The sequence below is a fragment of the Elephantulus edwardii genome, unplaced genomic scaffold, assembly GCF_000299155.1.
Source record: "Elephantulus edwardii isolate Elephantulus edwardi_28Jun2011 unplaced genomic scaffold, EleEdw1.0 scaffold00148, whole genome shotgun sequence".
In the NCBI taxonomy this organism is placed as follows: Eukaryota; Metazoa; Chordata; class Mammalia; order Macroscelidea; family Macroscelididae; genus Elephantulus; species Elephantulus edwardii.
This window is the reverse complement of record NW_006399898.1, coordinates 3,778,138-3,802,232: the sequence shown is the minus strand read 5'-3', so window position 1 is coordinate 3,802,232 and position 24,095 is coordinate 3,778,138. Positions and strand designations below refer to the sequence as shown.

Below are 24,095 nucleotides of genomic sequence, written 5' to 3'. Positions count from 1 at the left end.
CCAAGGCTGACCATGGGGACCCTGCCTCACCCTCAATTCTGACTAGAAGACTGGGCCGGGGCTCGGCCATGGCTGGCTGTGGACGGGGTCTGTCATCACAGTGGGGGGTCTCAGAGTATGTGGACGTGTGTGTAGACAGGAGGAGCGTGTAGTCTGCAGTTTCCCCCTCTTCTCCTTCAAGTTGGCATGAATGGTTGTTATTTTTTGTTAAAGCCTGTTTTTCCTCTTGGGGTCCTGTGTATCCCCGAGTAAACACTAAGAAGGTTATGAGACTAGTCTGCATTCTTTCCGCACGAAGTTGAGCTCAGCTGAGGGCCCTAAGGGTGGGGACCTCCCTGGGCTCAGGTGTGCAGACACCTGCCTATTGGGGGCGGGGCCGAGCTGAGGCCCACCCCCCGCCCCGGACTGGCTGGAAGCGTGGAGGAGCCACACCCCCTTCCAGAACTCTGCTTACCTCCAGGGGCTGCTGAGGTTGTGGGGGGTCAGGTGGTGCGAAAGCGGAGCTATCCACTTCGGGGTGTTCAGAGGACAGAGAGGGAGGACGGCGCCCCGCCTGCGCCCGGAGCTCGGTAAGCGATCCCCGGCCCCTCGCTCTGGGCCCCACCTGCTCCCGTTCCGGGGTTAATAAAAGACACACGGCAGAAAGAAGGCGGGTTGAGAAAATAAAGTTTGTTGGGCTCTAGAACCTGGGAGAAAACACACACAGATATGGACACTCCTCGGGTGTGGAGAGTAACTGTCTTATTGAGCCCCTGAGACACAGCCGCTGTCGGTGCGGGGACGCGCGGGGGACAGGTGGGGGGCGCCCCACAGGCCTGGGAGGGTCGGGGGCTCCCGCCTGGCCACGAGCGAGTGGGGGTGAGCGTGGCCGCGCCCCGTCCACAAGCGCTCGGCTACACGAAGGCGCTAGAAGCAAGCGGCTGGGCAGGCAGCGCGGCGGCGTGGGGCGCTCTGGAGGGCATGCAGGTGGGGCGCACGGCGGGGCGCACTGCGAGCCGCGCGGGTCACACAGTTCTGTCCGTGCCTGAGTGCTTGCGCGCGGCCTCGGCCCCGTTCACCTGGTCCACCGCCAGCGTCTCCACCTCGGCCGGCGGCGGGGGCGCCGCGTGCTGGATGCGGTGCGCCACCCCCACGTGCGCCTTCCTGTCACGCGCCGGGCTGGGCTGCTCGCTGGCCGCGCCCCCGCCGCCGCGGTCGGAGGCGATGGGCGGGATGACCAGGGGCCGCTCCTTGACCAGGTGGACCTCGGCCGACTCCCGGGCCAGCAGGAACGGGGTGGGGTCGGGCATGGCGTCCAGCGGCTCCCGCAGGAGCAGTTTGCGACCGTCGGCCCCGAACCTGTAGACCTCCTCGAACTCGGGGTGCAGCGGCGCCGACAGGCTCTTCTTCATGCGGCGGCGCGGCGTGTCGGGCAGCTTGTCCTTGGGCGGCGCGGGCTTGTAGCTGGCGAGCGGCCGCTGCGCGGACGGGCTGCCCGCCGGGCTGGCCTCGGGGCCGGCGCCCTGCAGCAGCTTCTTGCGCGCGGCGTGCAGCTGGGCCGTCAGGTAGGCCACGGTGCCCGCCCGCTGCTCCAGCTCGGCCGAGAGCAGGCTCAGCTTGTGGCTCTTGACCTTGAGCTCGTCCAGGTACTTGCGCTCGCGCTCCTTGACCGTGTTCTCCAGCACCAGGATCATGGCGTTCTTCTGCTCCAGCTCGGCCAGCAGCTCGCGGTTCTCCTCCTCCTGCGCCCGGAGCTGGGCCTCCAGCTCGTCACACCTCTGCCGCAGCTCGCTGCTTCGGGACGCTCCATCCCCTGCAACACCAAGCCGAGGGGCGGGCGGTTAGAGGCGGTGGGCCCGGAGGCCACGCCAGGCAGGCTGTGGGGCGGGAAGGCCCGTTCCGGAGGCGGAGTCAGCTCTGTGCACGCCGTCCCCACAATGGGGAAGACGCCAGGCCCCTTCCTCTCTCAGTCACTGAAAGAAGGGAGACCCTGTGGGCTCGGAGACTCTGCATTTCCTCAGTCTCCAGCGCACACGCTGCAGTCGAGTCAAGGCCTCCTCACCCCTTCAGGTGTTAGGGCAGCGAGCAGGCCCCCCAGGCCACGGTCCACAGGCCCCACCTGCTCCTGGCCTTTATAAGTGTTGACACGACTTATAAACACTGGGCACCAGAAGGCCAGGTGCCTCCCTTCACGGTGGTCGGGCTACTGCGGCCAGTAGCCTGGCCCCCTCTTGGCCCTCTTGGCCCCCTCCTTCCCTTCTGGTCCACTTGTGTCATCCTGGGCCCCCCATCAAGTGTCCTCTTCCATTTAAAAGTGACTCCTCACTGCTTTATCAACTCCAAACCGCCAGACAGCTCCTGGTCTGTTGGCGTGGGGACTCGGTTGCTGTGCCCTGCAGGCCTCCTGGCCCAGAGCTCTGGGCTGGCCTGTACGACCCTGGTGCCCTCTATACATGAGCAACCACTGTCCTGGCTCCTGAGAGGATGGGAACTCGATTCAGATGCTGGAGGCGCCCACCACTTGGTCACAAGCCGAGGGGAGCCAGTGGAGATGCCGGCCTGAATGTGCTGTTGGAAAAGCCCGTGTGCAGGACACGCAGGAGGCATTCCTGACTGCAGTTCACACAGGCCAGCCTGCCCTGCCCTGCTCTGCAGCACCTCGCTGTACTGTGTGCTGCAGACAGCGCATCTGTAAGGAGCTGAGGGCCACCCGTGGGTCTATGTGGCACATTTCTCCCTCAGCAAGTGTCCCTGTTCAGTCACTGCTGTGACAGTTGAAGCTTTCTCATCTCGTTACTACTGCACATGGTGGGAGCTCTGGTGGCCCAGCAGCTGTGCTGCAATTCCAAAGGCGAGTGGTTGGAATCCACGGGAAAAGGATGGGCAGTCTCCTCCTGTGCGATTTACTGCCTCTGAAAACCCACTGGAGGGCCAGCTGTCAGGTGGTTTTGACTGGACAGCACACAGCAACTGCACAATTAATGTTATGAGCCATCGTGTCAGAACCCACGTCTGTCCGCCCTTCTTTTTTTCTCAGCTCCACCCCAACTGTGTGTTAGCAAGTGCATTTTCTTCCATATGAGCTTGTGGACTTAGTGGACCCAGCACACCCGGCAAGGGAAGCCGCACCATGGCTAAGGGGGGGGGGGGCTTACCTGTCTGTTCAGAACTTTTGAGTGTCAGCTCATAGGTTAGGTCTGAAAAGCAAATGAGACACGTCAGTGTTGGTGGGTTACAGGTTATTCACGATGTTCGTAAGCTCTAAGATGCTCTTCTCGTCATCAGCCTAGTCCTGCCGGAACAGTAAGGCTTCAAGTAGCCCTGGAGGTGGGCGTGGGTAGGACTGTGGAGATCATCGGTGGCAGACGCCAGTGACAGACACCGATGAGGTTCAGTGGACCCTGCTCTTCCTGACCTGCAAGCGGGGAGCAGGTTGCTCTGTGCCCCACACACGCTGTATTGGTCGTGGCTTCCACATGTGTCCTCAGTTAACCAGCGTGCACTGAATGGAACATGCAGGATGTCGGGAAACTGCCCCTAGCATTGGGCCTGCCCTGATGACAGGGCTCCGCTGGTCAGAGAGGGATGGAGACCAGCCCCTCCCACATCAGGCCTCCTTGAGGAGCCAGGCTGGGTCCTCCTGAGGGGTGACGGCCCCTTCCCATGCCCTGTACCCCATGCTCCCTGGGCCCCGCCCTGTATCTGTGCAGTGTTGCTGCAGCTGCAAGACTTCAGTGTGCAGCCCTCGGGGCACACTGCCACGCTCCTTGCACTGTGTGCCCCACGCTCCCTGCGTCCCGGGCACCCTGTGCCCCACGCTCCCTGCGTCCCGGGCACCCTGTGCCCCACGCTCCCTGCGTCCCGGGCAGGGCACCCTGTGCCCCACGCTCCCTGCTCCCCATGCTCCCTGCATCCCGGGCACCCTGTGCCCCCCGCACCCCAGTCCCTGCCCCGTACCTGTGCAGTGCTGCTGGAGCCGCCGGACCTCGGCGTGCAGCCCCTGGAGTGTGCTGGCATGCTCCCTCTGCAAGAACAGCAGGTTCTTCTGTGCGCTATGCAGCTGGTTCTCTAGGTTTGTGGCTGCCATGCTGACATCTAGGTGACCTGCAGGGAACGCAGACCTGGTCACACACAAGGGCACAGTCCTGAGTAGAGGCTCTGTGCAGCCTCTGTCCGTGACAGAGCCCAAGGGTCCAGTGTCCTCCAAGCGTCCACTTCTCATTCCAGGCTGCACTGGGAGGGTGGGGTGGGGGCAAATCCTGGCCTCGCACCTCAGTGACTTACCAGCCGTGCAAAGCACACAGGTCACTGAGGAATCAGGTCATCGAGCCAGGGGACACAAGTCTAAGCCCCAGGATCCCCCATTCCACATCTGGGGCACCCCCTGACCACCAAATGCCACCCAAACTGCTGATCCAAGCCCGCTGGCCCAGGTGAACCCTGGCTGGTGAGTGGATGCCCGTGCCCAGCACCATGAGCCCGCGGGCAAACTGCAGGGCTGGGCACCACGGCTGGGCACTGGGAGGGGCCACCTCTGCCCGGGAACATCCAGAAAGCATCATGTGGGGTCGAGCTCGCAGGTGGCTGCCTCCTCTCCAGAGCCCACCGTCAGACCAGTCTCCACCCTCACCATGATTTGGGAAATGGGGTGAGGTCATATGACTTCTGGAAGAAGCCACCTGAGCAATTGAAGACTCTGTGCCCGGTCACTGTCAGAATCAAGTCCACGGTACCTAATCACCACACAGACGTGCGAGGACGGACCCACGCATACACTCAACCCCCGGTGGAGGGACACCTTCCCTGTCCCAGCCAGAGCTGGTGGAACACTCCAGGTGACCCCTTCACCTCTGGGCTGCCCCAGGTACAGAGTGATCGGAGGTGCAGCCCCCAGCACCCCCTGCACCTCCCCCCACAGGAAATGACCTGAGCTTCAGGTGTGGAGGAAGCAACAGTGGCCTTGGAGGACTAAGCACAGGTCTGCTAACTGAAAGGTCAGGGGTTCAAACCCTGCTGCTCTGTGGAGAGAGGTGAGCAGTGGGTTTGTGTAAAGATGCCTGGGCTTGGGAATGCTGTCACCGAGGTCTGAGATGGGCTCCCCTGATGAGCACTGCTGGGTGTGCGCTCTGGGTGACCCCATGTCACTCTGTCATGCGGGGAGACCTAGTCTCCCTCAGCCCTGCTTCAGGGAGACGGCACAGATTTTCCACACACGCTCTTCTCTGTCCTCAGGCCACCAAAGGCTGCCTGTTCTGCACAGAGGCCGTGGAGCGGGGGAGTCATTTCACACTGGAGGGCGTTCACATGCCTGTCCTCACGTGGTGCCTGTGAATTAGTTATAAGGGAGCTATTTCAATGCTCGTCATGAATAAGTTATGACCCCATCTGGCTCTTGCCTGCCCCCCCCAAGCCCCGGCTCCCTGGGAGGCCAAGCTCGCTGCACCCTCAGGCCGGCGTTTTGCAAGGGACTTTCTGTGTCAGCACTGCCACCAGGAACTGTGCTGTGGGAGGCAAGTTTCTGGAGTCGGGGGGCTGGGGGACACTGGGGGTCTGTGCAGCCCTGCTCAGCCACGTGGCAGCTGAAAGATGGTACGGAGCTGTATGTGTCAGCTAGGAAACATCAAAGCTTTGAAAAGGATGCCAAAAGCTGTGTGCATACTACCACAGTATTAACTATTTTTTCATCTTTGCTTAGAGGGAAAAAAACCTAGAAGAATATGCAAAATGCTGGAAGCATGTAGCTCTGGAGGGCAGAGTGTATGACCTAAAACAGCTTTAACCACTATGACTGGACCACTTTCTGCTTTGAATTTTTGTTGATGTTTTCAGGAACAAGAAGCAGCCTGAAATCAAGTAACAAATGCTTTGAGGTGATGAGGGGCTCTGACAGGGTTACGTGGACACGTGTGTCTCGAGTGGACTCTGTGGCGGGATCGGTGTGGTGGGCCCGTTTCCTCACTCTGTTGACACAGGGCCCCCCTGCCCGGCAGCAGCAAGGCCGACAACGGGGAAGGCGCTGCCTGTGGAGCCAGGACTGGACATGCAGGTGGGCAGCGCTGTCCCACAGGCCCTGGTAGGCCCAGCACAAACGCGTCACTGCCTAGTCAGGACGACACACTCATTGACTTCCCATGACAATCACTGAAGAACCAGAGGCCGAGGGTCGCTCGTGTGGGAGCATGGCCACCCCGCGACTGGACTGCGACGGCTTCGGGGGGGGGGCTGTCCCTCAGGCTGCCAGGGCAGGACCCTGTCGTCAGGGAGCCTACAGCACGTTTTCAAGGCTGTAAGAGGCATGGGAGGCGCTGCCTCTGGCCTGGTCACATGACTCCCCATGGACTGGACCACCAGTTCCCTACAGGAGGCGCTGGCCTAACGTCTTCCAGAAAGCTTCCACCGCATGTCCCCACACAGGCAGAGAACCGTCCTGCTGAGAGGCCGGGCACCTTCCGCCCCCACCCCGCCACTGCTCTGGTAAACCTTGGACGTCACCTCTCAGCCCCTCACTGCTCTGTGGTGTCCCTTCCATGTCACAGCATTCTGGCAAACCTCAGACATCACCTGCCAGCCCCTCGCCACCCCCTGTGTCACAGACACTGGCACTGTTTCTGCTGGAGGGTGTGAGCCTCGCCCTGCACTGGACTGATTGATTAGAGCAGTCAGACAGGGGAGCGTGACATGTGGCTCGTCTGGGCGGCCAAGACTGGAGGCGCAGGATGGATCTGGTGAGCGACGCTCTGCAGTCAGATGTGCTCACCCAGCGGCCTCCCCTGCAGGCTCCCCAGCAGGTGGCCTGGTGCACGCAGGACCCCCGAGTGTGGGCACACCTCACAGTCAGGGTCCTGCCATTTCAAGGGGGTCTCAGAGTGCTTCCAGGAGGCCACTGTTTGAGCTGGCCAGGCCTGGCCTCACGCAGGCCCACCTAGAAGTGCCCTGGCCTCTGGAAGATGGGCCACCCCACCCTGGGGCAGGGGCTCCCCCTTCCTTCTTCAGAACGGGGACAGGGGAGCTGCACCTGCGAGTCATGTGTGTGACCACAGTCAGCTCACTAAACCGCAATGAGAACGCTCCAGCACACCGCTGCCTGGGGAGGGGCCAGTGTGGTCTGTGCAGCCTCAGGCCACTGGCCTCACCCCCCACCCACCCAGCAGCTCCAGGGTTACCCTCAGGATTATGCGGAGAGCTCCATAATTTATTACCCACCCACCTCATCCGAGCTGAGAACACCAGCACCTCAAGAGAAGCCATCAGGGAGCGTCCACAACCAATCCCCGTGAAAACCAGCACCAAGAGATCAAATGCTGGACTCCATCGGGCAGAAGTGGACACTGAGTGGCAACAGCAGACATCAAGATGGGACAAAGGTGCACCACACCCAAGCCAGGGCTTTCCATGCAGTTTGTACGCGGGAGGGGAGACCTGTGGTGCTGCTGACACCCTGAACGCAGGCTGCCGGGGACGCAGCTCATCCGGGAAAGTCCAGCCAGAATGTCCTCTGAAGGGCAGGGAACCTCGAGACATTTCCTCGAGGGGCCAGTCCCTGGAGGAGGACACCCACTTGGTAAAGTCAAGGGGCAACTAAAGAGGCGATCACTCAGCGAGGTGGACTGACGGGCAGCTGGGACAGGGCTGGGGACATGCGGAAGTGAGGAGGGCTCTGCCGTGTCGCACAGGGGCCCCGAGGAGTCAGAACCATCTTGATGGCACCAGTGACCACGCAGGAGCGACTGACACAGAAGATCCTGCCTGAGCCATTAGGGACAGACATGTCCCCCAGCTTAGCCAGAACGACAGACGATGTCTTCCAGTGGAAGGGAAGCCAGGCGGGTCCCATCTCTGCCTGTGACGGTGGGGCCCCAGCTCTGGGTTTCCCTCTGCTTACCGATCAGTGACTCTTAAGACACCACGACAACCGCCAAACAGCCTCCTTTCACAGAACGAAACAGGGAACATTCCCAGTGACTGGGGGCCACAGTCTCCAGTGTCTGACAGGCCCAGACTCTGGGCTCCTGGGCTTCAAGAATCAGAGCACACACGGCACCCGACTGGCTGCTGCTCTGAGTTCTGCTGGCCTAACTGGAAAGGTTTCAGGAGAGAAAGTGTGTGTTAGCTGGAGCGGTATTCACTTCCCTCCAGCCAGGCTTGGTTACAAAGGTGCTGCACCCCTTGTTTCCCTGGCTTTGGTGGAACCGGCTGCGCCAAGTCCCTGAGCGTCTGGGAAGACGATCGCCATCTGCAGGTGAAAAGCTGGCACAGCCCTCTGCCATCTGAACCCTGCGAGGCTCACGGTCAGGGAAGCAGACCCTCATCCATCTCTTTTGGCAAGCAGCTGGATTAGAACCTCTGGCCTTTCAGTTAGCAGACAAGTACTGAACCACTGTACCATGAGGGCTCCTCACACGTACTTAGAGGATCATCATTGCCCCTCGTGGGAGAGCAGAAAATGCTGCCCAATCCGAACCACTCGAGTTCAGCTGTGATCACGTCCACTTAGCTGTGGAGTCAATCATGTGAGGCTGGGGAGCTCTGTGGGCCTTGTGCAAGGTGCTGTGCTGTCCACTCAAAGGCGCAGGGTTCGAGTCCGCCAGCTGCTCCTCAGGAAAAAGATGGACAGTCTCCTCCCCTGCGATTTATAGCCTCTCAGAACCCACTGGGAGAGTCGGCATGAACTGGGGGTCAGCTGGGGAGTCAGCGTGAGCTGGGGGTTGGCATGAGCTGGTCCTGGCTTGACCACACATATAACGACGACGAGAACGTGAAAACAGGCCAGTTCCCCTGACCGGCCAGCACAGTGGGCCCACATGGATTGCCTCCTACGTGTTTACACAGGCGGGCCTGAGGTCTCGGAAGCAACTCAAACAACCCAACGAGTCCCCTTCTGACCCACGTCACATGGCCTGCCTTTGCGTTTGGTAATGACACGCCTTTTTACTGGACATTTGTTTCCACACAACGTATGAGCTTGAGTATCCATTTTTAAAACAGGACAAACTTACTCTGTTAAGAAGCCTCTGACCATGGTCCTAGGTCTTCATTTTCCCTCGCTGGTTTTGGACGGCTTCAGCATGCCCAGCCAAGGACCGGCCCTCTGTCATCGAATGGCCCTGCGGCCTCCACATGGATGGACCGATGCCTCCAGCTGTCCCCCAGCGCACTGCCTGGGCACTGAAGGAGGCACATTGCCCACGGTGTCCTGCACTGTGCGCGCCCCACCAGGCTCTTCCTGGTCACAATGGCTCATTATGTCAGGGGGACAAGAGAACCCCTAGAATCACACATTCTAGGACCTGGGGCACTGGATTCCAGGGCAGGGGGAAGCTCTCACTAAACACCAACATTAGCCTATTGCTGCAGAAAGACAACAGTACAGTGCAGGATCACGCACCCAAGGCTGCACTCTGGAAGCAGCTGGTGTGAGAGCAAGGCCATGGGATGCAGGCGCTGTGTGTCTTATTTTAAGGCGTGTCTTCTCAGTCCCAAGGAGCTCCAGTACAGTCCTTAGCTAGTAACTTGTTGGTCAGCAGTTCAAATCCACTAGTTGTTCCGGAAGAGGAGGCTGTCTGCCTCTGTAAAACGTGCAGCCGTGGGAACATGCATGTGTGTGCGGGCTCCACCCTGTTCCGGAGAGTTACCTGAGTTGGAACTGGCTGGAAGGCAGCGTGTTGGTCCGGGGCAGTGGTGTGAGTGATGAGCAGGTGAAGCCAGCAGCTCCCCGTGGGAGAAAGCTGTGTCTGTCTGCTAGACGCAGCCCCACAGGTTTGCTGAGAGGCCCTCGGGGCGGCTCTGCGATGTCCCGCAGGCTCTCTAGGACCTGGCATCATCTCGAAGGCAACGCTTCTGGTTTTCTTTGCCGTCTCGTTTCAGTATTAGATGTCCGAGCCATCAGCACCGTCGTCATGGATGTGTGCCCACGGTGGCCCAGTGCACACCTGCCCCTGAGCCTTCTGAGGCCATGGTCTCTGGAAAGCAGGTCACCAGCTGTCACCAGGTCTTCCTCTTAAGAGTGACTGTGGAGTTTGAACCAGCAACCTTTCGATTAGCAGCCAGGCGTGTGGCCACTGCACCACCACGTTGGTGGTTCAAACCCACCAGGCTGCCGTCAGTTCACTATCCCAGAAGGAAGAACTGAAAACGAAATGCGAGGCAGGGAGACTGTCCTTACAGACCACTTTCCGCTGTGGGAGAGAAGAAACAGGGAAAGCCAGTGGTTGTCGGAGACACAGCCGTCCCTCCAGTCACCTGCACTGAAAGCTGGCGATGAGCAGAGGAGAAACGGGAAAGCCAGTGATCTGATCGTCGGAGCGCCGAGACGCACCGGACACAGCCGTCCTTCCGAGCTCCTGCACTGAAAGCTGGTGATAAGCAGAGGAGCTGCAGCATCCTGAAGGCCTCTGGAGTGTGGTCAGAAGAACAAATGTATTCGCCTTGGTGGAAGTGCAGCCAGGATGCTCCTAGAACCCAGGGAGGCAAGGGGACCTGCCTGGGCTTCAGTTCTGTTCTCAGGTCCAGTTCCCGCAGGAGGACCTCAAGCTTGTTCCTGGGCCATCCCGGGTCTGCAGCGGGCCCTCCAGCAGGTTTGCAGGGGCAGCCAAGCACATGGCAGGGATCTCCCCTCCTCCTCACATGCTGCAGCTGGTGGACCTGAACTGTATGCCTTTGGGGTTACAGCGCAGCTTCTAACCACTCGGCCCCAGAGCTCGCAGAGTGGGTCCTATGACGGCGTGACACAGGGCTGACTGTGGGCTCGAGCACAGCAGGAGTATGGGGTACGAGGCTGGGGGTGGGGTTGCCGTGGTTGTGTGTGTGTGTGTAGAGGGCCGCTGGGGGTCGACCTAACAGTGTTTAACAACAGCCCCTCTGTGACCTGACGCACAGCACTCCTCGCCCTCCCGCCTCCCGGAGCCCTCTTCTTCATATGCGTTTCAATCATTCTCTGCCCCATGTGTACAACTCTGTGCTGTGTTTTCCTCCTCCATGACCTCGCACTACAGAGCGTGTTAACTGGGGGGTCCTGACGCAGTCCTTTATGAGCCTCTTTTATTTTGCCGGTCTCATAAGCAGCTCCCGGCAGCCTGTTCTTGGAGTTTCCCAGTTGGTGTGGGGCCTCCAGGCCCTCGCAGGCGGTGGGGGACCAATTCAGCTTGGTAACGCTCAAGGCTGCAGGCTGACCGGCCAGAGGCCTGGGAGATGGCCTGTTCCGCTGGTTTTCAGAGGGTCACACGGGACAGCGTGAGTAGCCTCCACCTCCGAAGGGGACGGTGTGCAGGGTATGTGGAGGGTGCGGTCACTCCTGAGGTCATAGGCCGGCAGCCGCCTCGTCACAGGCTCAACTCCTCATCGGTGGGTGGTCCCAGGACGGCCTCTGTGGAGGAGGCATGTGGGCGAGGAAATACTTGAAGGCCTTTTACAGTTGGGAAAGGCTGGAATCATCAGGGACCCATCACGATGGCTGTTATTTACCCACGTGTCCCTGTACCCATTTGAGGAGCCCCAGGTGCAGGGGGCTGAGAGTCGGGTACAGACTGAACCCATGAGCTGGGCCAGGGAGAAAGATGAGGCTGTCCGCTCTGCGATGATGCACGTTGGAACTGCTGGTCTCTCTGTCCAGAACAAAGAAGATCGAAGATAATCAAAGATGCACACAAACATTTCATCCAAAGGACTAATGGGTCTGCATGAACTTTAGCCTCCACTCCCTGGAGGCCAGAACTGGCTGGTACCAGCTGCCACTGCTGACTGCTGCCCTACAAGAGAGGGTTCAGGTCCATGTGGGAGAAGCAAGCAGAAAGCACGAGATTATAAAGTGACCTGGCTGACTGGTCTAACAGAGACCGGTGGAACTGCAGAGACCATGACCCTCAGTCACCCGCGGAGCCTGGAGCGAAAGTCTGTGACTCAATTTTTACCCAGACAACAGACCAGCGTAGATGGTGAACAATAACACCAGTGAGGTCCTTACAACAACTAACCAAACAAGACCAAAAGGGTGGTATTAGGTCAGGGAAGACTCTCGGGAGGCAGGCAGGAATAGACTAGAAGGATGGGTGGAAGTGAGAATCACAGCCAGGAAGTGGGACGAGTGCTGTGACAGTGGGGACTAATTAGTCTGTATGAATGACTGACTGGAACACTAGTTTTCTGTTCTCTTTCACTCAAAGTGGAATAGAAAATTTAGAAGACAAACATCTATAATTAGTATAATTCTACCCTGTTCTACTGGGTTGCCACGAGTCAGAGACCAACTTGATGGGCAGTGGATTGGATATGTTTATGGAGATAATGACTTCTTCAAACAGGCATGCAAACGAGGTGTGATGATTCCTGGTCTTAACAGCATGGAGGCTCAGGGAGTGCAGACCCCACAAAGGGTGAGCCTCTGGTCTCTCTCCAGAGCTCTCCTCCACGCAAGCCCATGCCAGGTGCAGCTGGCAGCTCAGGGAGCCGAGGACTGGCGCTCTCCACAAGGCTGTGTCCTGCCTGTGCGGTGACGCTCGTCCTGGATGTGACCACTGCAGAGTGGGCAGTGAGGAGATGGTGCCGGCGGAGCAGCAACGAGGGGGCCTCTACGTACCTCGTGCTGCCAGCCGTCACTGAGTCTTCACAAGAAGGTGAGAGGGGGGCTCTGGTGCCCGCTTTCACCGCAGCTGAGGTCTGTGCAGGGTTGGAGCCACCGGCCGGGCAGGCCTCGTTTCACTGCACTTTGCTTCTCCGAGCTCCGCAGAGGCTCCTTCTGGTGACTTTACACACGCTGAAGGTCTGTGACACCCCGGCACTGGGCACGTGTGCCAGCACCGCATCTGGCAGCACTTCTGACATCCTCCTGATGCTTCTGCACACAGCAGACTATGGCATTGTGCTGACCTGTCAGGAGGCACCAGGGAGCCGAAAGGAAGAAAACTTCACGTGACCGGCTTTACTGCACCACTCATGTCACTCTAGGCCCACGGTGTTTCCCAGGCCAGTGTCATTCCAGGCCTGCGTTACTCCAGGCATGCACTGTCTATCTCAGAGCCCACGGTACTCCAGGCCCGCGCTGTTCCCCAGGCCTGCGTCACTCCAGGCCCGCACTGTCTTGGAGGCCCATGGTATTCCAGGTCCGCGCTGTTTCCCAGGCCTGTGTCACTCCAGGCCCACTCTGTCTCTGAGGCCCATGTTACTCCAAGCCTGCTGTGCTATCCAACAGGCGTCCACTGGCCGGACGCAGCTACTGAGCACGTGGCTGGTATGTCCAAGGAGTGGAATGTTTCATTTTCCTTCTTTCTGAGTTGGACTGCACTTTAAATGGCCAAGCTGGGTGGCAGAGACAGGAAGCCCTCAGAGCTGTGCTGCAGATGGAGCTTGCTACATTATGACGCCCTCTTGGGCTTTGTCTGACCAGAGACACCGTTATGGGGGAGCCCTGGCGGCACAGTGAACTTAGAACTAAAAGGTCAGCGGTTCCAACTCACGCAGTAGTTTCGAGGGAGAATGGCCTGGCGGTCAGCTCTAGATGGAAGTCCAGCCCAGGAGGCCACCTGGGGGCAGCGCTGTCCTGTCCTGCAGGGTCTTGTCGGCACACAACATCCCACCACGAGGTCTTGGTTGCCGGTCTCATTTTGAAGGAGCCCCGGTGGCACGGTGGGCTAAGCGCTTGGCGACTAGCCAGAAGGTTGGCGGTTCCACCCCACCAGACACCCCAATGGAGGAAGACGAGTGACCTGGGAGGCCTGTGGGCAGCCCACTCTGTCCCGTGGGGTCACCAGGACTTGCAATCAGCTTGAGGGCAATGGCGGCACTGTGGTTTAAGCATTGGGTTGGTGACCAAAAGGACAGTAGTTTGAAGCCACCAGCTGCTCTGAGGGAGACAGTGCAGTGAGCGCCCACAAGTCTAGGGTCTGAAGCCCCAGGGGGCGTCCTGGTTTGTCCTCCAGAGTCCACGAGCGTCAGAATCCCTTGACGGCAGCGGTTAGTGGGCATCACCTTGACTGTAGGGTTGAGGAGAATGTTTGTTCTGCTGTGGCTGCTGCCACACCATCTGCTTTACATCTTCTAGTATCTACCATTATCCACAATTCTTTACTAACGTGATCTAGTGAGTGCGACGTAAAGTCCACGGGGCAGGGCCGCTGGTCTTGTCCCTGCTGGATCCCCGCATCCAGAGCAGAGTCCTGTAAGCTCTGCAGCCTTTGGAAGGGGCTCCTTGTCGCTGGAGCTAGGTGGTCAGCTCACCTGGCGTCCGGGCTGGCACTCGGTCCCCTGGCGGTGTGCTCTGTCCTGGGCAGAGCACAGGGGTTAGAAGTCACCCTCTGACTGGCACGAGGATGAGGCAGAGGGACAGGGTGAGTCCAGGCCTTCTGGGAGTCGAGTCAGGGGCGAGTGGTCCCCAGAGAACACTCTGCTGAGCTGGCAGGTCCCTAACACAGAACCAAGTTTGTGGGGGGTTATGTGGCCTCACAAGGCCTCTGTGGTGTCTCTGGCCCTGGCACCTTGCCATGAGCCAGCAAACTATGTGCTGAAATGGGGTTCAGTCTGCATCCACGCAGGAGCCAGCCTGTGCCTCCAGTGGCTTTGAGGTCCGTGGTGTGATCCCCACAGAGACTTGGAATCCAGGGAATGGTGGCCCGCGTGGTCAGGGTCAGAGCAGCAGGGACCACGCAGCACGTTTCTCTCAAAGTTGACTTCTTCCCTTCTATAGAAAGTTCCCAATCCCAAAGCCTGGGGCTGCTCCTCCCCACGTGGTTACGGGGCTCGCCACGCTCCCGATTCTGCACCTTGATGCATCCTGGCAGCAGTCACGGTGAGCCCTGGTGGCAAAAGGGGTTGCTAACTGAAGGTCACAGGATGATAAGGCAGTCAGGGTCCAGAAAGATTGACAGAAAGATTGGAGTCACACAGGGAAGTTCTGCCCTGTCCTTGAGGGCTGCTGAAAGTCTGCGACAATGGGCAGGACCGAGTTTAGTTTTCATCTGGAGACATTCACAAGGCTCATTAAAATAGCTTGCCCGTTGAGTTCTCCTTATAAATATTCACCTTGAGGTAAGGTTAGAGACCAAGCCGGCATGTTTCTGAAGTACCAATGTGGGCTCCCAGCTGTTGACAGTGTATCCAGGGGTCTGAAAGCCAGCCAGCTGTGTACAGAGAGACAATGTAGCACTCAGTCCTCTGGGGAAGGCCCTGCAGGGGTCCCGCCAAGGGCACAGCATCACCATCACCGGCAGCGCTCTCATTCACCTGCCGGCCCAGGTGGCTGGAGGCAGCTTCATGCCCAACGCTGTCAGCATTTCCTAGAAGACGGGGTGACACAGTGACGGCACCAATGGGCTCCAGCAGGTCCGAGATTGTGAGGATGGTGCCAGATGGGGCATGTTTCTGATAGGTTGTTCACAGGGGTTGCTATAAGTCGCAGGTGACGTGATGGCACATAACAAGTGCCTACAGCGAGGACGAGACACAAGGACACGGACTGACACAGCGACTGTCACGTGGGCCTAAGCACAGCGGACACAGGACTGGGTGGGCTTTCGGTCTGTCCGTGGGGGTCATCTAACAGCAGTATCTACAGGGTGATTAAGAGCTGAATCAATGGCAAATTCCCTCCTCATGTTTGTGTGACACACACGGCCAGGCGCGAGGAAGTGAGCAGCGGATCGTGAGTGAGGGGGGTCTGGAGAGAGCCCAGTGACCTGGGACCAGAGTGGAGTCCTAGGGGAGGGGGAGGGTCAGGGGAACAGGAGACTTTTCTGCGGAGGACACAATCTCCCACCTGTTCAAAGTCCTCCTCTTTCCCCATTTTGCCCCTCTGGCCCCAAGTCTACGGTCTCTGTTCGAGGAGCCCTAGTGGCACAGTGATTAAAACACTTGAGCTGCTAATCTCAGGGTTGGTAGTTCTCACAAGCCACCTCCCAGAGGGAGATGAGCTAGTCGATTCTGTGAGGATGCTTGACCTGGGGGGTTCTACTCTGTCCCCCAGGGTCCCTGGGCAGCAGGGGGTTGCCTTCCTTATGCAGATAATACTCTGAAGAACACTGCTTATGAAGAAAACCTCAAATAATCACAACAGCAACAACATTTCTGCAGCTGCAGAGAAGCAAACAGCATTCGGGGTAAGACGCCAGCCGTGCTGGAGGGGAGACCTGGGGCAGGCACAGGTATCTACCGTGCCAACGTGTGAGACGGCGACTCTGGAGCACACTTCACGAACCAGCATGCTAAGAGGGCTGGACTTGAAGGAATCGTGGAGTAATGACCTTGAGCTGTCAAAGGAGAGGTTAGGGGTTCAAACCCACCAGCAGCTCCAAGGAGGAAGGATGTGGCAGTCTACCTGGGTCAGGAGCGCAGCCTCAGACACCTGGGGGGGGGGAGGGCTCAGGGGGGCGGGCAGGGTGCTCTGGGCGGGGGAAAGGGTCCGAGTCGGTTCTGGACATTAAGATTGCTGCGGAATCCTGCGACAATCTAATTTTTAACTTCTAGGAGTTGGCTTTCCTAACTGGTTGGTCCTGAGAAGAGATGAGAGCATCCCCTTTGGGGGCTACAGAGATTGAGGCTCTGGTCAGCCACAAGGGGATTAAGGGCTTCCCTCTTCAGACAGTAGAGAGCAGAAAGTGTTTTTATTCTGGAAAGGCTTTTGTTCAAATGATGCGTGGAAGTCTTAGCCATGCTAAAGCCACACTGGGGTCATAACTCAGAGAGCTGAGCTGAATGGGGAGGGGGAAAGGACCCTGGCCCGGCCACTGGGCCTCCGTCACAGCTCTGGCTTCAGGGCTCTGGCCCCGGGCCCAGCCCCAGAGGCCTGGCCACAGAGATCCGGCTGGAGCTGTGACCCTAGCGGCCCTGGGGTCTGACACTGGCTGGCTTGGAACAGCATAGATGCTAGGTTTATACGCGGTTTATATGCTTTTCCTCCTCCTCTGAGAAAATCCTCAGGGTCATTTGCTTTGTGGCCAAAGGACAGACAGAGAGAGTGTGGAAATACACACTCCCAGACACTAACAACTGTGCTGGCCAGGGGCTGATCGATGAGTGTGCTGGCTGGGTGCGGTGGAGAAATCACACGTGAAGACGGCAAGGACTGACTGTGGAAAAGGAAGTTATCTTGAAGCACGGTACTGAACACACGATGGTGAAGGGCTTCTGCTGGAACCCGGAGCTTCTGGGATGTGGCAGTGGGTCTGGCCCAGGGCTCCACCCACAGACACAGGGACCAGGGCCGTGCTGCCAGGCCCGTGGACAGGTCCAGAGGGTGGCACTGACCCGTCCCTCACCCGCAGATGTGAGGAGCCTGAGCGCCCAGCTTCACTGTAATGCCCACAGCTCAGGCACCACTGCACCTTCCTGCCAGGCCCGGGGGTGTGGCCACTCCGACCTGGGGCCTCTCGGGGGAGATGCTGGCCTCAGCTGCTTCAGTTTCAGGCTCCTGATGATCATGGCTACGGGCAGATGCTGGCAGCATCCCCGGGTGACTGGGAAGGCATTCTGTGCCAGCCACGGCCTGCTGACGCGCCAAAGCCCAGCAAACCGCCTGGACTGGTCAGTGACCATCCAAAACTGCTGTGTTCCGTCTGCAGGACAGCTGAGACTCAGAGCTGCGGCTGCGTCCCTCCTGACTCACTGTGACTCTGCAGGACAGTGGAGGCCTGTCCCCAGGGTTTCCAAGGCGGCACATCTCTGCACAAGACATGGTTCATCTTTCCCTTGTGGAGCTGTTGGTGAGTTTGAACCACCGACCTTGTGCTTAGCGACTAGGCTCTTCACCTGCTGAGCCTGCGGGTAAGAGCCCAGAAACCTGCCAGCCAGCCAACACTCGGGGTGAGTGCCGTGCAGAGCCCACCTCCAAGTTGGACACTGCACGCAAGGTCACTATGCCTCAGAACCAGCGAGCCAGCGGCGTCTCCCCAAAGAACACGTGCCAAGTCGGGCCTGCCTGTGCTGCACAGGGTCCGAGGTGGCAGCCTCCTGCTCCAGCCTGTGCGCTGTCCCTCGGCAGGTGGACCGGGCACTGTGTTCCCTCAGGGACAGATCTGACTGCTCTCCTGCAGGGAAATCCTGCCCCGGCCTCTGACCCCATGCAGCGGACGCTGAGGCTACGCAGACTTCACCTCCTCTCCACTCCCTGTACCCCAGCAGCGCTGCTCCGCCTCTAGAACTTTCTGAACTGCTCACAGACTAAGTGAAAAAGACCAAAGGCAAAGGCTGCTCTCCCTCCACAACCCGCAGTGGCCTGCGTGGAGTCTCTTCCGCCTCAGGCGGCGTGTCCTAGGGCATCTCCCAGGGGGCCGCGAGCCTCTATGAAGCTGAGTGCTCGAGGGCATCGCGGCACCAGCCCGTTGGTCAGCAGCCAAGCACCTTCAGCACTGTGCCACCAGGACTCCCCAGCTGGATCCTTGTCTATGGGAGCAGGACGATTAAAACACAAAGCCTACTTCGACTCCTCAATGTCCAAGGAGAGTATTTCTAAACCTGTACTGCTCTTACATCCACACCCTCGGAGGGAGAGGGAACCCCGCAATGTTTGGGGAGAGCCAGGAGCCCAGCCTCCTGTCACCATCACCCTATCAGATCCCGGATCCCTGCGGCATTGTGCTGAGGCAGGAACGGAGCCGAGCAGCGGTTGGCTGAACGTTCCACGTTACACCCAGCAATGGCTACTCACTTCCAGATGAGCCCTGCAGCTCCTGACAGGACGGCGACAATCCCGGGATTAGAATCCACGCACAGCCAGCAGGAACGCATAAGCGATGTTACATGAGCAAACGGGCTGGAAAGGATGCCTCGCAAAGCCGCTCGCCAGAGTAGTAAACACGCCATGCACAGGATGCATTTAGAAATAGATTGCTAAGGAAATCTGAAGATGGGAGCTAATGGATCGCGTGCAAAGCTAAATTTAATATCCTCCGTGCTGCCAAAGAGGCAACAGAGAGAAAAGCTGGAGGAGCAAAGCACTAGATGTCTCCCGGCCCGTTTCTTTATTACATGGTTACTTCTGCTCTTCCCCCCTCCTCTGTCCTCCCCGCTTTGTCCCCCGGGGCGCACACACCCAGGCACGAACACATACAGAGTAAACTGGGAACTCGGGGGAGCCCACTCTTTCTGTCTGGCGTTGACAAATGAAATGTGACTACTCACTGCTGAGAAGTCTGCTAGTCTGAAGTATCTCAGGAATAAGGAGAAACGTTATGTCCCCACACTCTGTGGCTGCAGAAGTGTGGACACCACTTGCGTGGTGATTTATGGTAAATGTTACAACAGGAATGGTCACAAATACCAATCACACGTGCTTCCGACATGGGCTGGGGGTGACGGTGCACACGCCTGTTTCCTGACCGAGAATCTCTCGCGTTGTCTGGACCTGAGGGTGCGGGACCAGGTGCTGGGGAAATGACTGCAGCCGCTGAATTGTGGTGTGCATGGGGAATATGGGACACAACACGACACACGACAAATGGGTTTCAGAGGACGTGAAGACACAATGCTCCTGATATGCTCAGCTAGTGAGCCGGCCTCTCGTGCTTTGGAAGGGTGACCGGAGGGGACCAGACCCTGAGGACAGCAGGCTACCCAAGTACAGAGGCAATGAGAAAGAGGAAGACCCTCGACGTGACGGACTTACAGAGGCCACGGGGCTCACACATAACAGTGACCGAGAAGCTGGAGGACTGGACTGTGTGTGGATGTGACGCCGGGGTGCCTGGTACCACCACCAATAAGCTGTGAGCAACTCTGCTTTTCAAAGTGGTTGTTTTGCTTGACAGTTTGTGTTTTGATGGTTAACATTTAAAAGACCATCTGCTGTCTTTTTTATAAAAAAAAAACAGACAGACAGACTTTGGAGCTCTTATTTCTTGGTTGGCCAGAACAACTTGCTATTCCTTTCTTTCCTCTTTGCACAAAGTGTAAACAGACGATATATTCCTTCTTCCGACAAAGCTGGCGAATGTTTTCTTATTTGAATTAGCTGCGGATGGGGTAGGTGTACAGGCACTGAAGCAGGCTTATCTGCGGAAGCACAGAGGGGAGGGACTGTTTTTAAGAGTTTGGAAGCAATTTCTGTACCTCTGGAGGTTAGTGCACACGTAGCTGACTTGTTCCTCAACTGGGCAGATCAGATACTCATTTAGCCCAAGCGGCCTTATTACCACCAACCTCCACTTAAATACTGTGTTGCTGTGTGCTCTTGAGGAGATTAGGGACCCTCGTGGTTCAGTGCTTAATGCACCCAGCTCTCAACTACAAGGTTGGCAGTTCAAACCCACCAGGTGCTCCGTGGGAGAGAGATGAAGCAATGTGTCTGTGTCCGTAAGTATATGCAGCCCTGGAGAGCCTATGGGACAGCTCTACTCTGTCCTACAGGGCGATTGTGTCTGATGCAAAATGAAACGAAAACAAAAGTCCCAAACCTACCGGTGTCAGGTTGGTTATGACACCTGGTCACCCGCCAGAGCGTTTCTGTGCCTGTAAATGTGAACAGGAAGAAACGGCTTCATCTTTCTCCTGCAGGTGGTGGGTTCAAACTGCCAAGCTTTCAGTCAGCAGCCCAACACGTCACCTATTATACCACCAAAACCAAACTGATGGTCTCAAGTTTCAGAGGCTGTAAATAGTTTTAAAATAATTTCCGTTTCCCCCCCAAAGGCTGTAAATCTTTACAGAGGAGGGTGTTCCTCTTTCTCTTGTGGAGCAGCTGGTGGATTTGAACCACTGACGTTTTGCTTGATATGCCACCTGGGCTTCTTAAATCCTGTGTCAAAGACTCCACACACAACTCAAACCCATTGTCGCTGAGTCAGAATCGACTCACAGCTGGCCCTCCCGCAGGTTGTGAGAGGCTGTATACGGAACGGGGGAAAGTGCTCACCTTTCTCCCTCGGGGAAGACAGTGGATTCAGTCTGCTCACCTTTGGGTTGGCAGTGCGGTTTCCTACACTCCGGGCCACCAGAGCTTCCCCCGCTGAAGGGAATGCTGGGTACTGTGGTGGTCACAGGAACCTTAGCTCTACTCCTCGGCCAGCCACCCAAGGACCTTATCTCTGCTGCTGTTGTTATTAGGTGCTGTCAAAGTGACCACAGCCCACAGTGACCCAATGGACAGCAGATCTGAGGCCTGTCCTATCCTGTGCCACCCACATCCTCTCTGACACACTCAAGCCCACCACAGCAGTCACTGTGTCAATCCGTCTCGTCAAGGGTCTTCCTCTCTTCTGCTGACTCCGCTTTTCCAAGCACGACGCCAGAGTCTAACCTCGGTTATCAGCACTGGCTTTTCTGCCCACATTGCGCTCAGCACAAACAGGCCCTATCTTTTACAAACACATCAAGACACAGCATCTTAGCATATGGCGATTCTACTGGGCAGCTGCCAGGATCGCTTTAAACAAGAGCAGGTGTACTGAACGCCCGGTGCAAGCTACTGACTGGACATGACTGGGCTTTCTGCCGTGAAATTTGAGTCATGTTTGAGTAAAGAAATAAAAAGGCATGAAAATGCAGAGCAAGCACAGGACACCGCCCTTAGCCGGTGTCTTTCAGTAAGTATTTTCGGCGAAGACAGAACAATCCATTCACCTTCAAATTTTGCTGACCCGCCAAAAAAACCCAACAACACAACCGACTGACATCATTCCTTTTTTCCCTAAAAGAATGGGGGTGGGAGGGAAATGAAAACAAAAACACACCTCTCCTCCTGGCCTTCACAGAAAAGAGTAATTTTCCTCTGGATGAAATGTAGACAATCAAGCTGCAGGAAGACACATAAATCATCTATAATTAAAGTAAGTCCCTTTTTCACTTAAAAAGAGTCATTTAAACAAATCATTTGCAAGCAAGAGCGCTCATTACCGAGACGACCCCATATAAATGGAAAACAGGCCTGGAATCATCTTGGATCCCAGCTTGGCCTCCACAGAGCACAGTCTTCAGAGGGTTGAGGTGGTGTGTGGGGCTGTGTTTAAAGAGTCAAGTGGAACTCAGCAAAAGAAAGAGGCGTGCAGAGAAAAAGAGGGACATGCAGGCCATCTGTCCCCAGGACTGCAATGCCTTAGAGTGACCGGGTACCTCATGGCACATGATGCTTCCGAGTGGTCATTCCTGCTGAATGGGGGCCGTCTGTGGGGACTCCCCTCCCTGAGGGAGCACCCTCTTCTTTGCACAGCTGGAGCTTCTAAAGCAGGTTTGCTTTTCAACAGCAGTTGAAAACTGTCTTCCCGCAACTCTGGCTTGCCCTCTCCCGCACTCAGGAACGCCTCTAACGGAATAAAACCCTTCGGCTTCACAGTGGGATGTTCAGACATCTGAAGACAGAGCTTTTCTGCTCAAGACTGCGTGGATTCAAACATCAAAACTGGAAATGTGAAAAATCACCGTGCCAACTTCACTGCGCCTCTGGAGAACACGTAGCGTGCCCTGGGTGTGCGCATATCAAGCAGATAAAAGCGTACAGTACAGACTCTGCTCCTGAAAGGAGGGTAATGCAGTTTGGTAGACAGAATTAATTTTCGTTATGAAACATGTGTGCCTACCATATATTAGAAACTATTTATGGCTGACCTACTCTAGATAAAAGGAAAAAGACCCACGCTTTATTTTTCTAGAAATAAGCAACGCGGCTCTATGATGGGCAAATATTTTTAAATGCATCAACACTGTCGCTAATAACAACACAACTGCAAATGAATTCCCATTAGGTAATGATGCGAAAAAGGATGTGTCCAAGGAATCAAGGACAAATGAGAGTTTAGAACACAAGATGATCTCCTATTTTAAGTAAAAGGTTTAGTAATTTAAAAAATAAATAAGTAACAATAAAAATAACCTCCAAAAATCCTTTCGCTAAGACTGATAGAGATACGTGGCTTAGGATGATTGTTACAAGGAATCTAACTACCTGGTACTTTAGACTTTAAATACATCCTAAGGAAGGAAACTGAGTAATTAGAAAGTGATCCGAGAGGACTTAAAACCATTTTAAGGGTTTTCATGATCTCAAGCCAAAACCAGGTCATAAAAGCCACGTTAGGTCACACTGAATGTCAGCATCCTTTTCTTTACAACCCAAAGGCAAGAAAATGCAGATTTGTGGACCGTTAAACAAAAAAAAAGTCGTTTGTTAAGACAACAACAATACTCTAAATTACAAACGCAAAATCTTAAGACGCAATTTGATAGGTGGACGGATGGGTAGGTAAAGGAAATGGGAAAGATCCAGAGTGAAAAACAATGAATACAAACTCTGTAAGTAAACCAGTATAAAACAAAAATTTTATTTAATAAAAAGAAAAAATCTTAAGACGGCAATTTTGGCTTTCACACTCTCACAGGTTTCTGGAAATGAGGAATAGACGGGAAGTGCGATGGCTGGGGAGCTAGGATCTTGTGATACCACAGACGTCTGCAACCTAAATTTCCCAGGAAGCATTATTTTGGTTCTTCCTGTCTCTCGGGGATGCTCATTTTTGGAATCGCGCGTAACCGTCGTTACAAATTAAAAGCTCGTCACGAAGCCATCCAGGTCCTCAAGAAGAGCTAAGTTAAGACTAGTTAGTTTGACGCTCAGCAGAGGGTCAGGCCTGCACGGTTTGCACCCTTCGAGCCAGTTGCACGAATAACAAACGGGTCATTGTGTAGCATCCACCAAAACCCTCCATCCAAGCCTCAGCCCGGGAGGCGGTAAGGTAGAGTACTTACGTAAGGAAGCGGTCAGGACTGGAGACCACGCAACTCAGCGCGGGGAGGGTCTCTACCGTCCCCTGGGAGGGGGTCCCAGGCGCACGCAAGGGCGCATCGCAGAGCGGGCCCGGCCCCCGGGGCGCTCGCTCGGGTGCACCTGCAATGCGGACCGCGCGCTCTGCTGTCCACCCGGCTGCTGTCCATCCAGCTGCTGTCCACCCTGCTGCTGGCAGGGGCACCCCCCCCCGCCGCCCTCCTCCCTCACTGGCCTGGCTTGGGCGTGCGCTGCGACGCTGCGCACCCGGGACTCGAGCCCATCGCCGGCGACCCCGGCCACCCCCCTACTTCCCCATCACTTTCGGGAGCCGCCGGGGTGTCCGTCCCCGTGCCCCGTCCCACACCCCGGCCTGCTGGAGACCTCCCCGCCGCCCTGGCCGCTCCCTGACAGGTGCCGCAGCCCTCCCCCTCCCCCGGCCTGG

At 56.9% G+C, this 24,095-nt stretch overlaps 1 protein-coding gene across 1 annotated transcript; it reads right to left on the bottom strand.

The window, feature by feature from the left end:
• Nucleotides 1–1,004: 1,004 nt before the first annotated feature.
• Nucleotides 1,005–4,637, bottom strand: CCDC92 (coiled-coil domain containing 92). Its single transcript, XM_006894626.1, has 4 exons — nt 4,604–4,637; nt 3,937–4,083; nt 3,135–3,176; nt 1,005–1,792 (listed from the first exon to the last, which is right to left on the bottom strand). Exons 1-4 carry the CDS (start codon nt 4,635–4,637, stop codon nt 1,005–1,007), a joined length of 1,011 nt encoding a protein of 336 aa, XP_006894688.1.
• Between the last annotated feature and the right edge of the window lie 19,458 nt (nt 4,638–24,095).

Excerpts from the sequence above, each read along its gene's own strand:
- CCDC92 (XM_006894626.1), bottom strand. The coding sequence starts at position 4,637 with ATGACCTCACCCCATTTCCCAAATCATGGTGAGG. Across the intron at positions 4,084-4,603 it reads TTTCCCAAATCATGGTGAGG|GTCACCTAGATGTCAGCATG; the intron begins GTGGAGACTGGT and ends CGTTCCCTGCAG. Across the intron at positions 1,793-3,134 it reads CAAAAGTTCTGAACAGACAG|GGGATGGAGCGTCCCGAAGC; the intron begins GTAAGCCCCCCC and ends TTGGTGTTGCAG.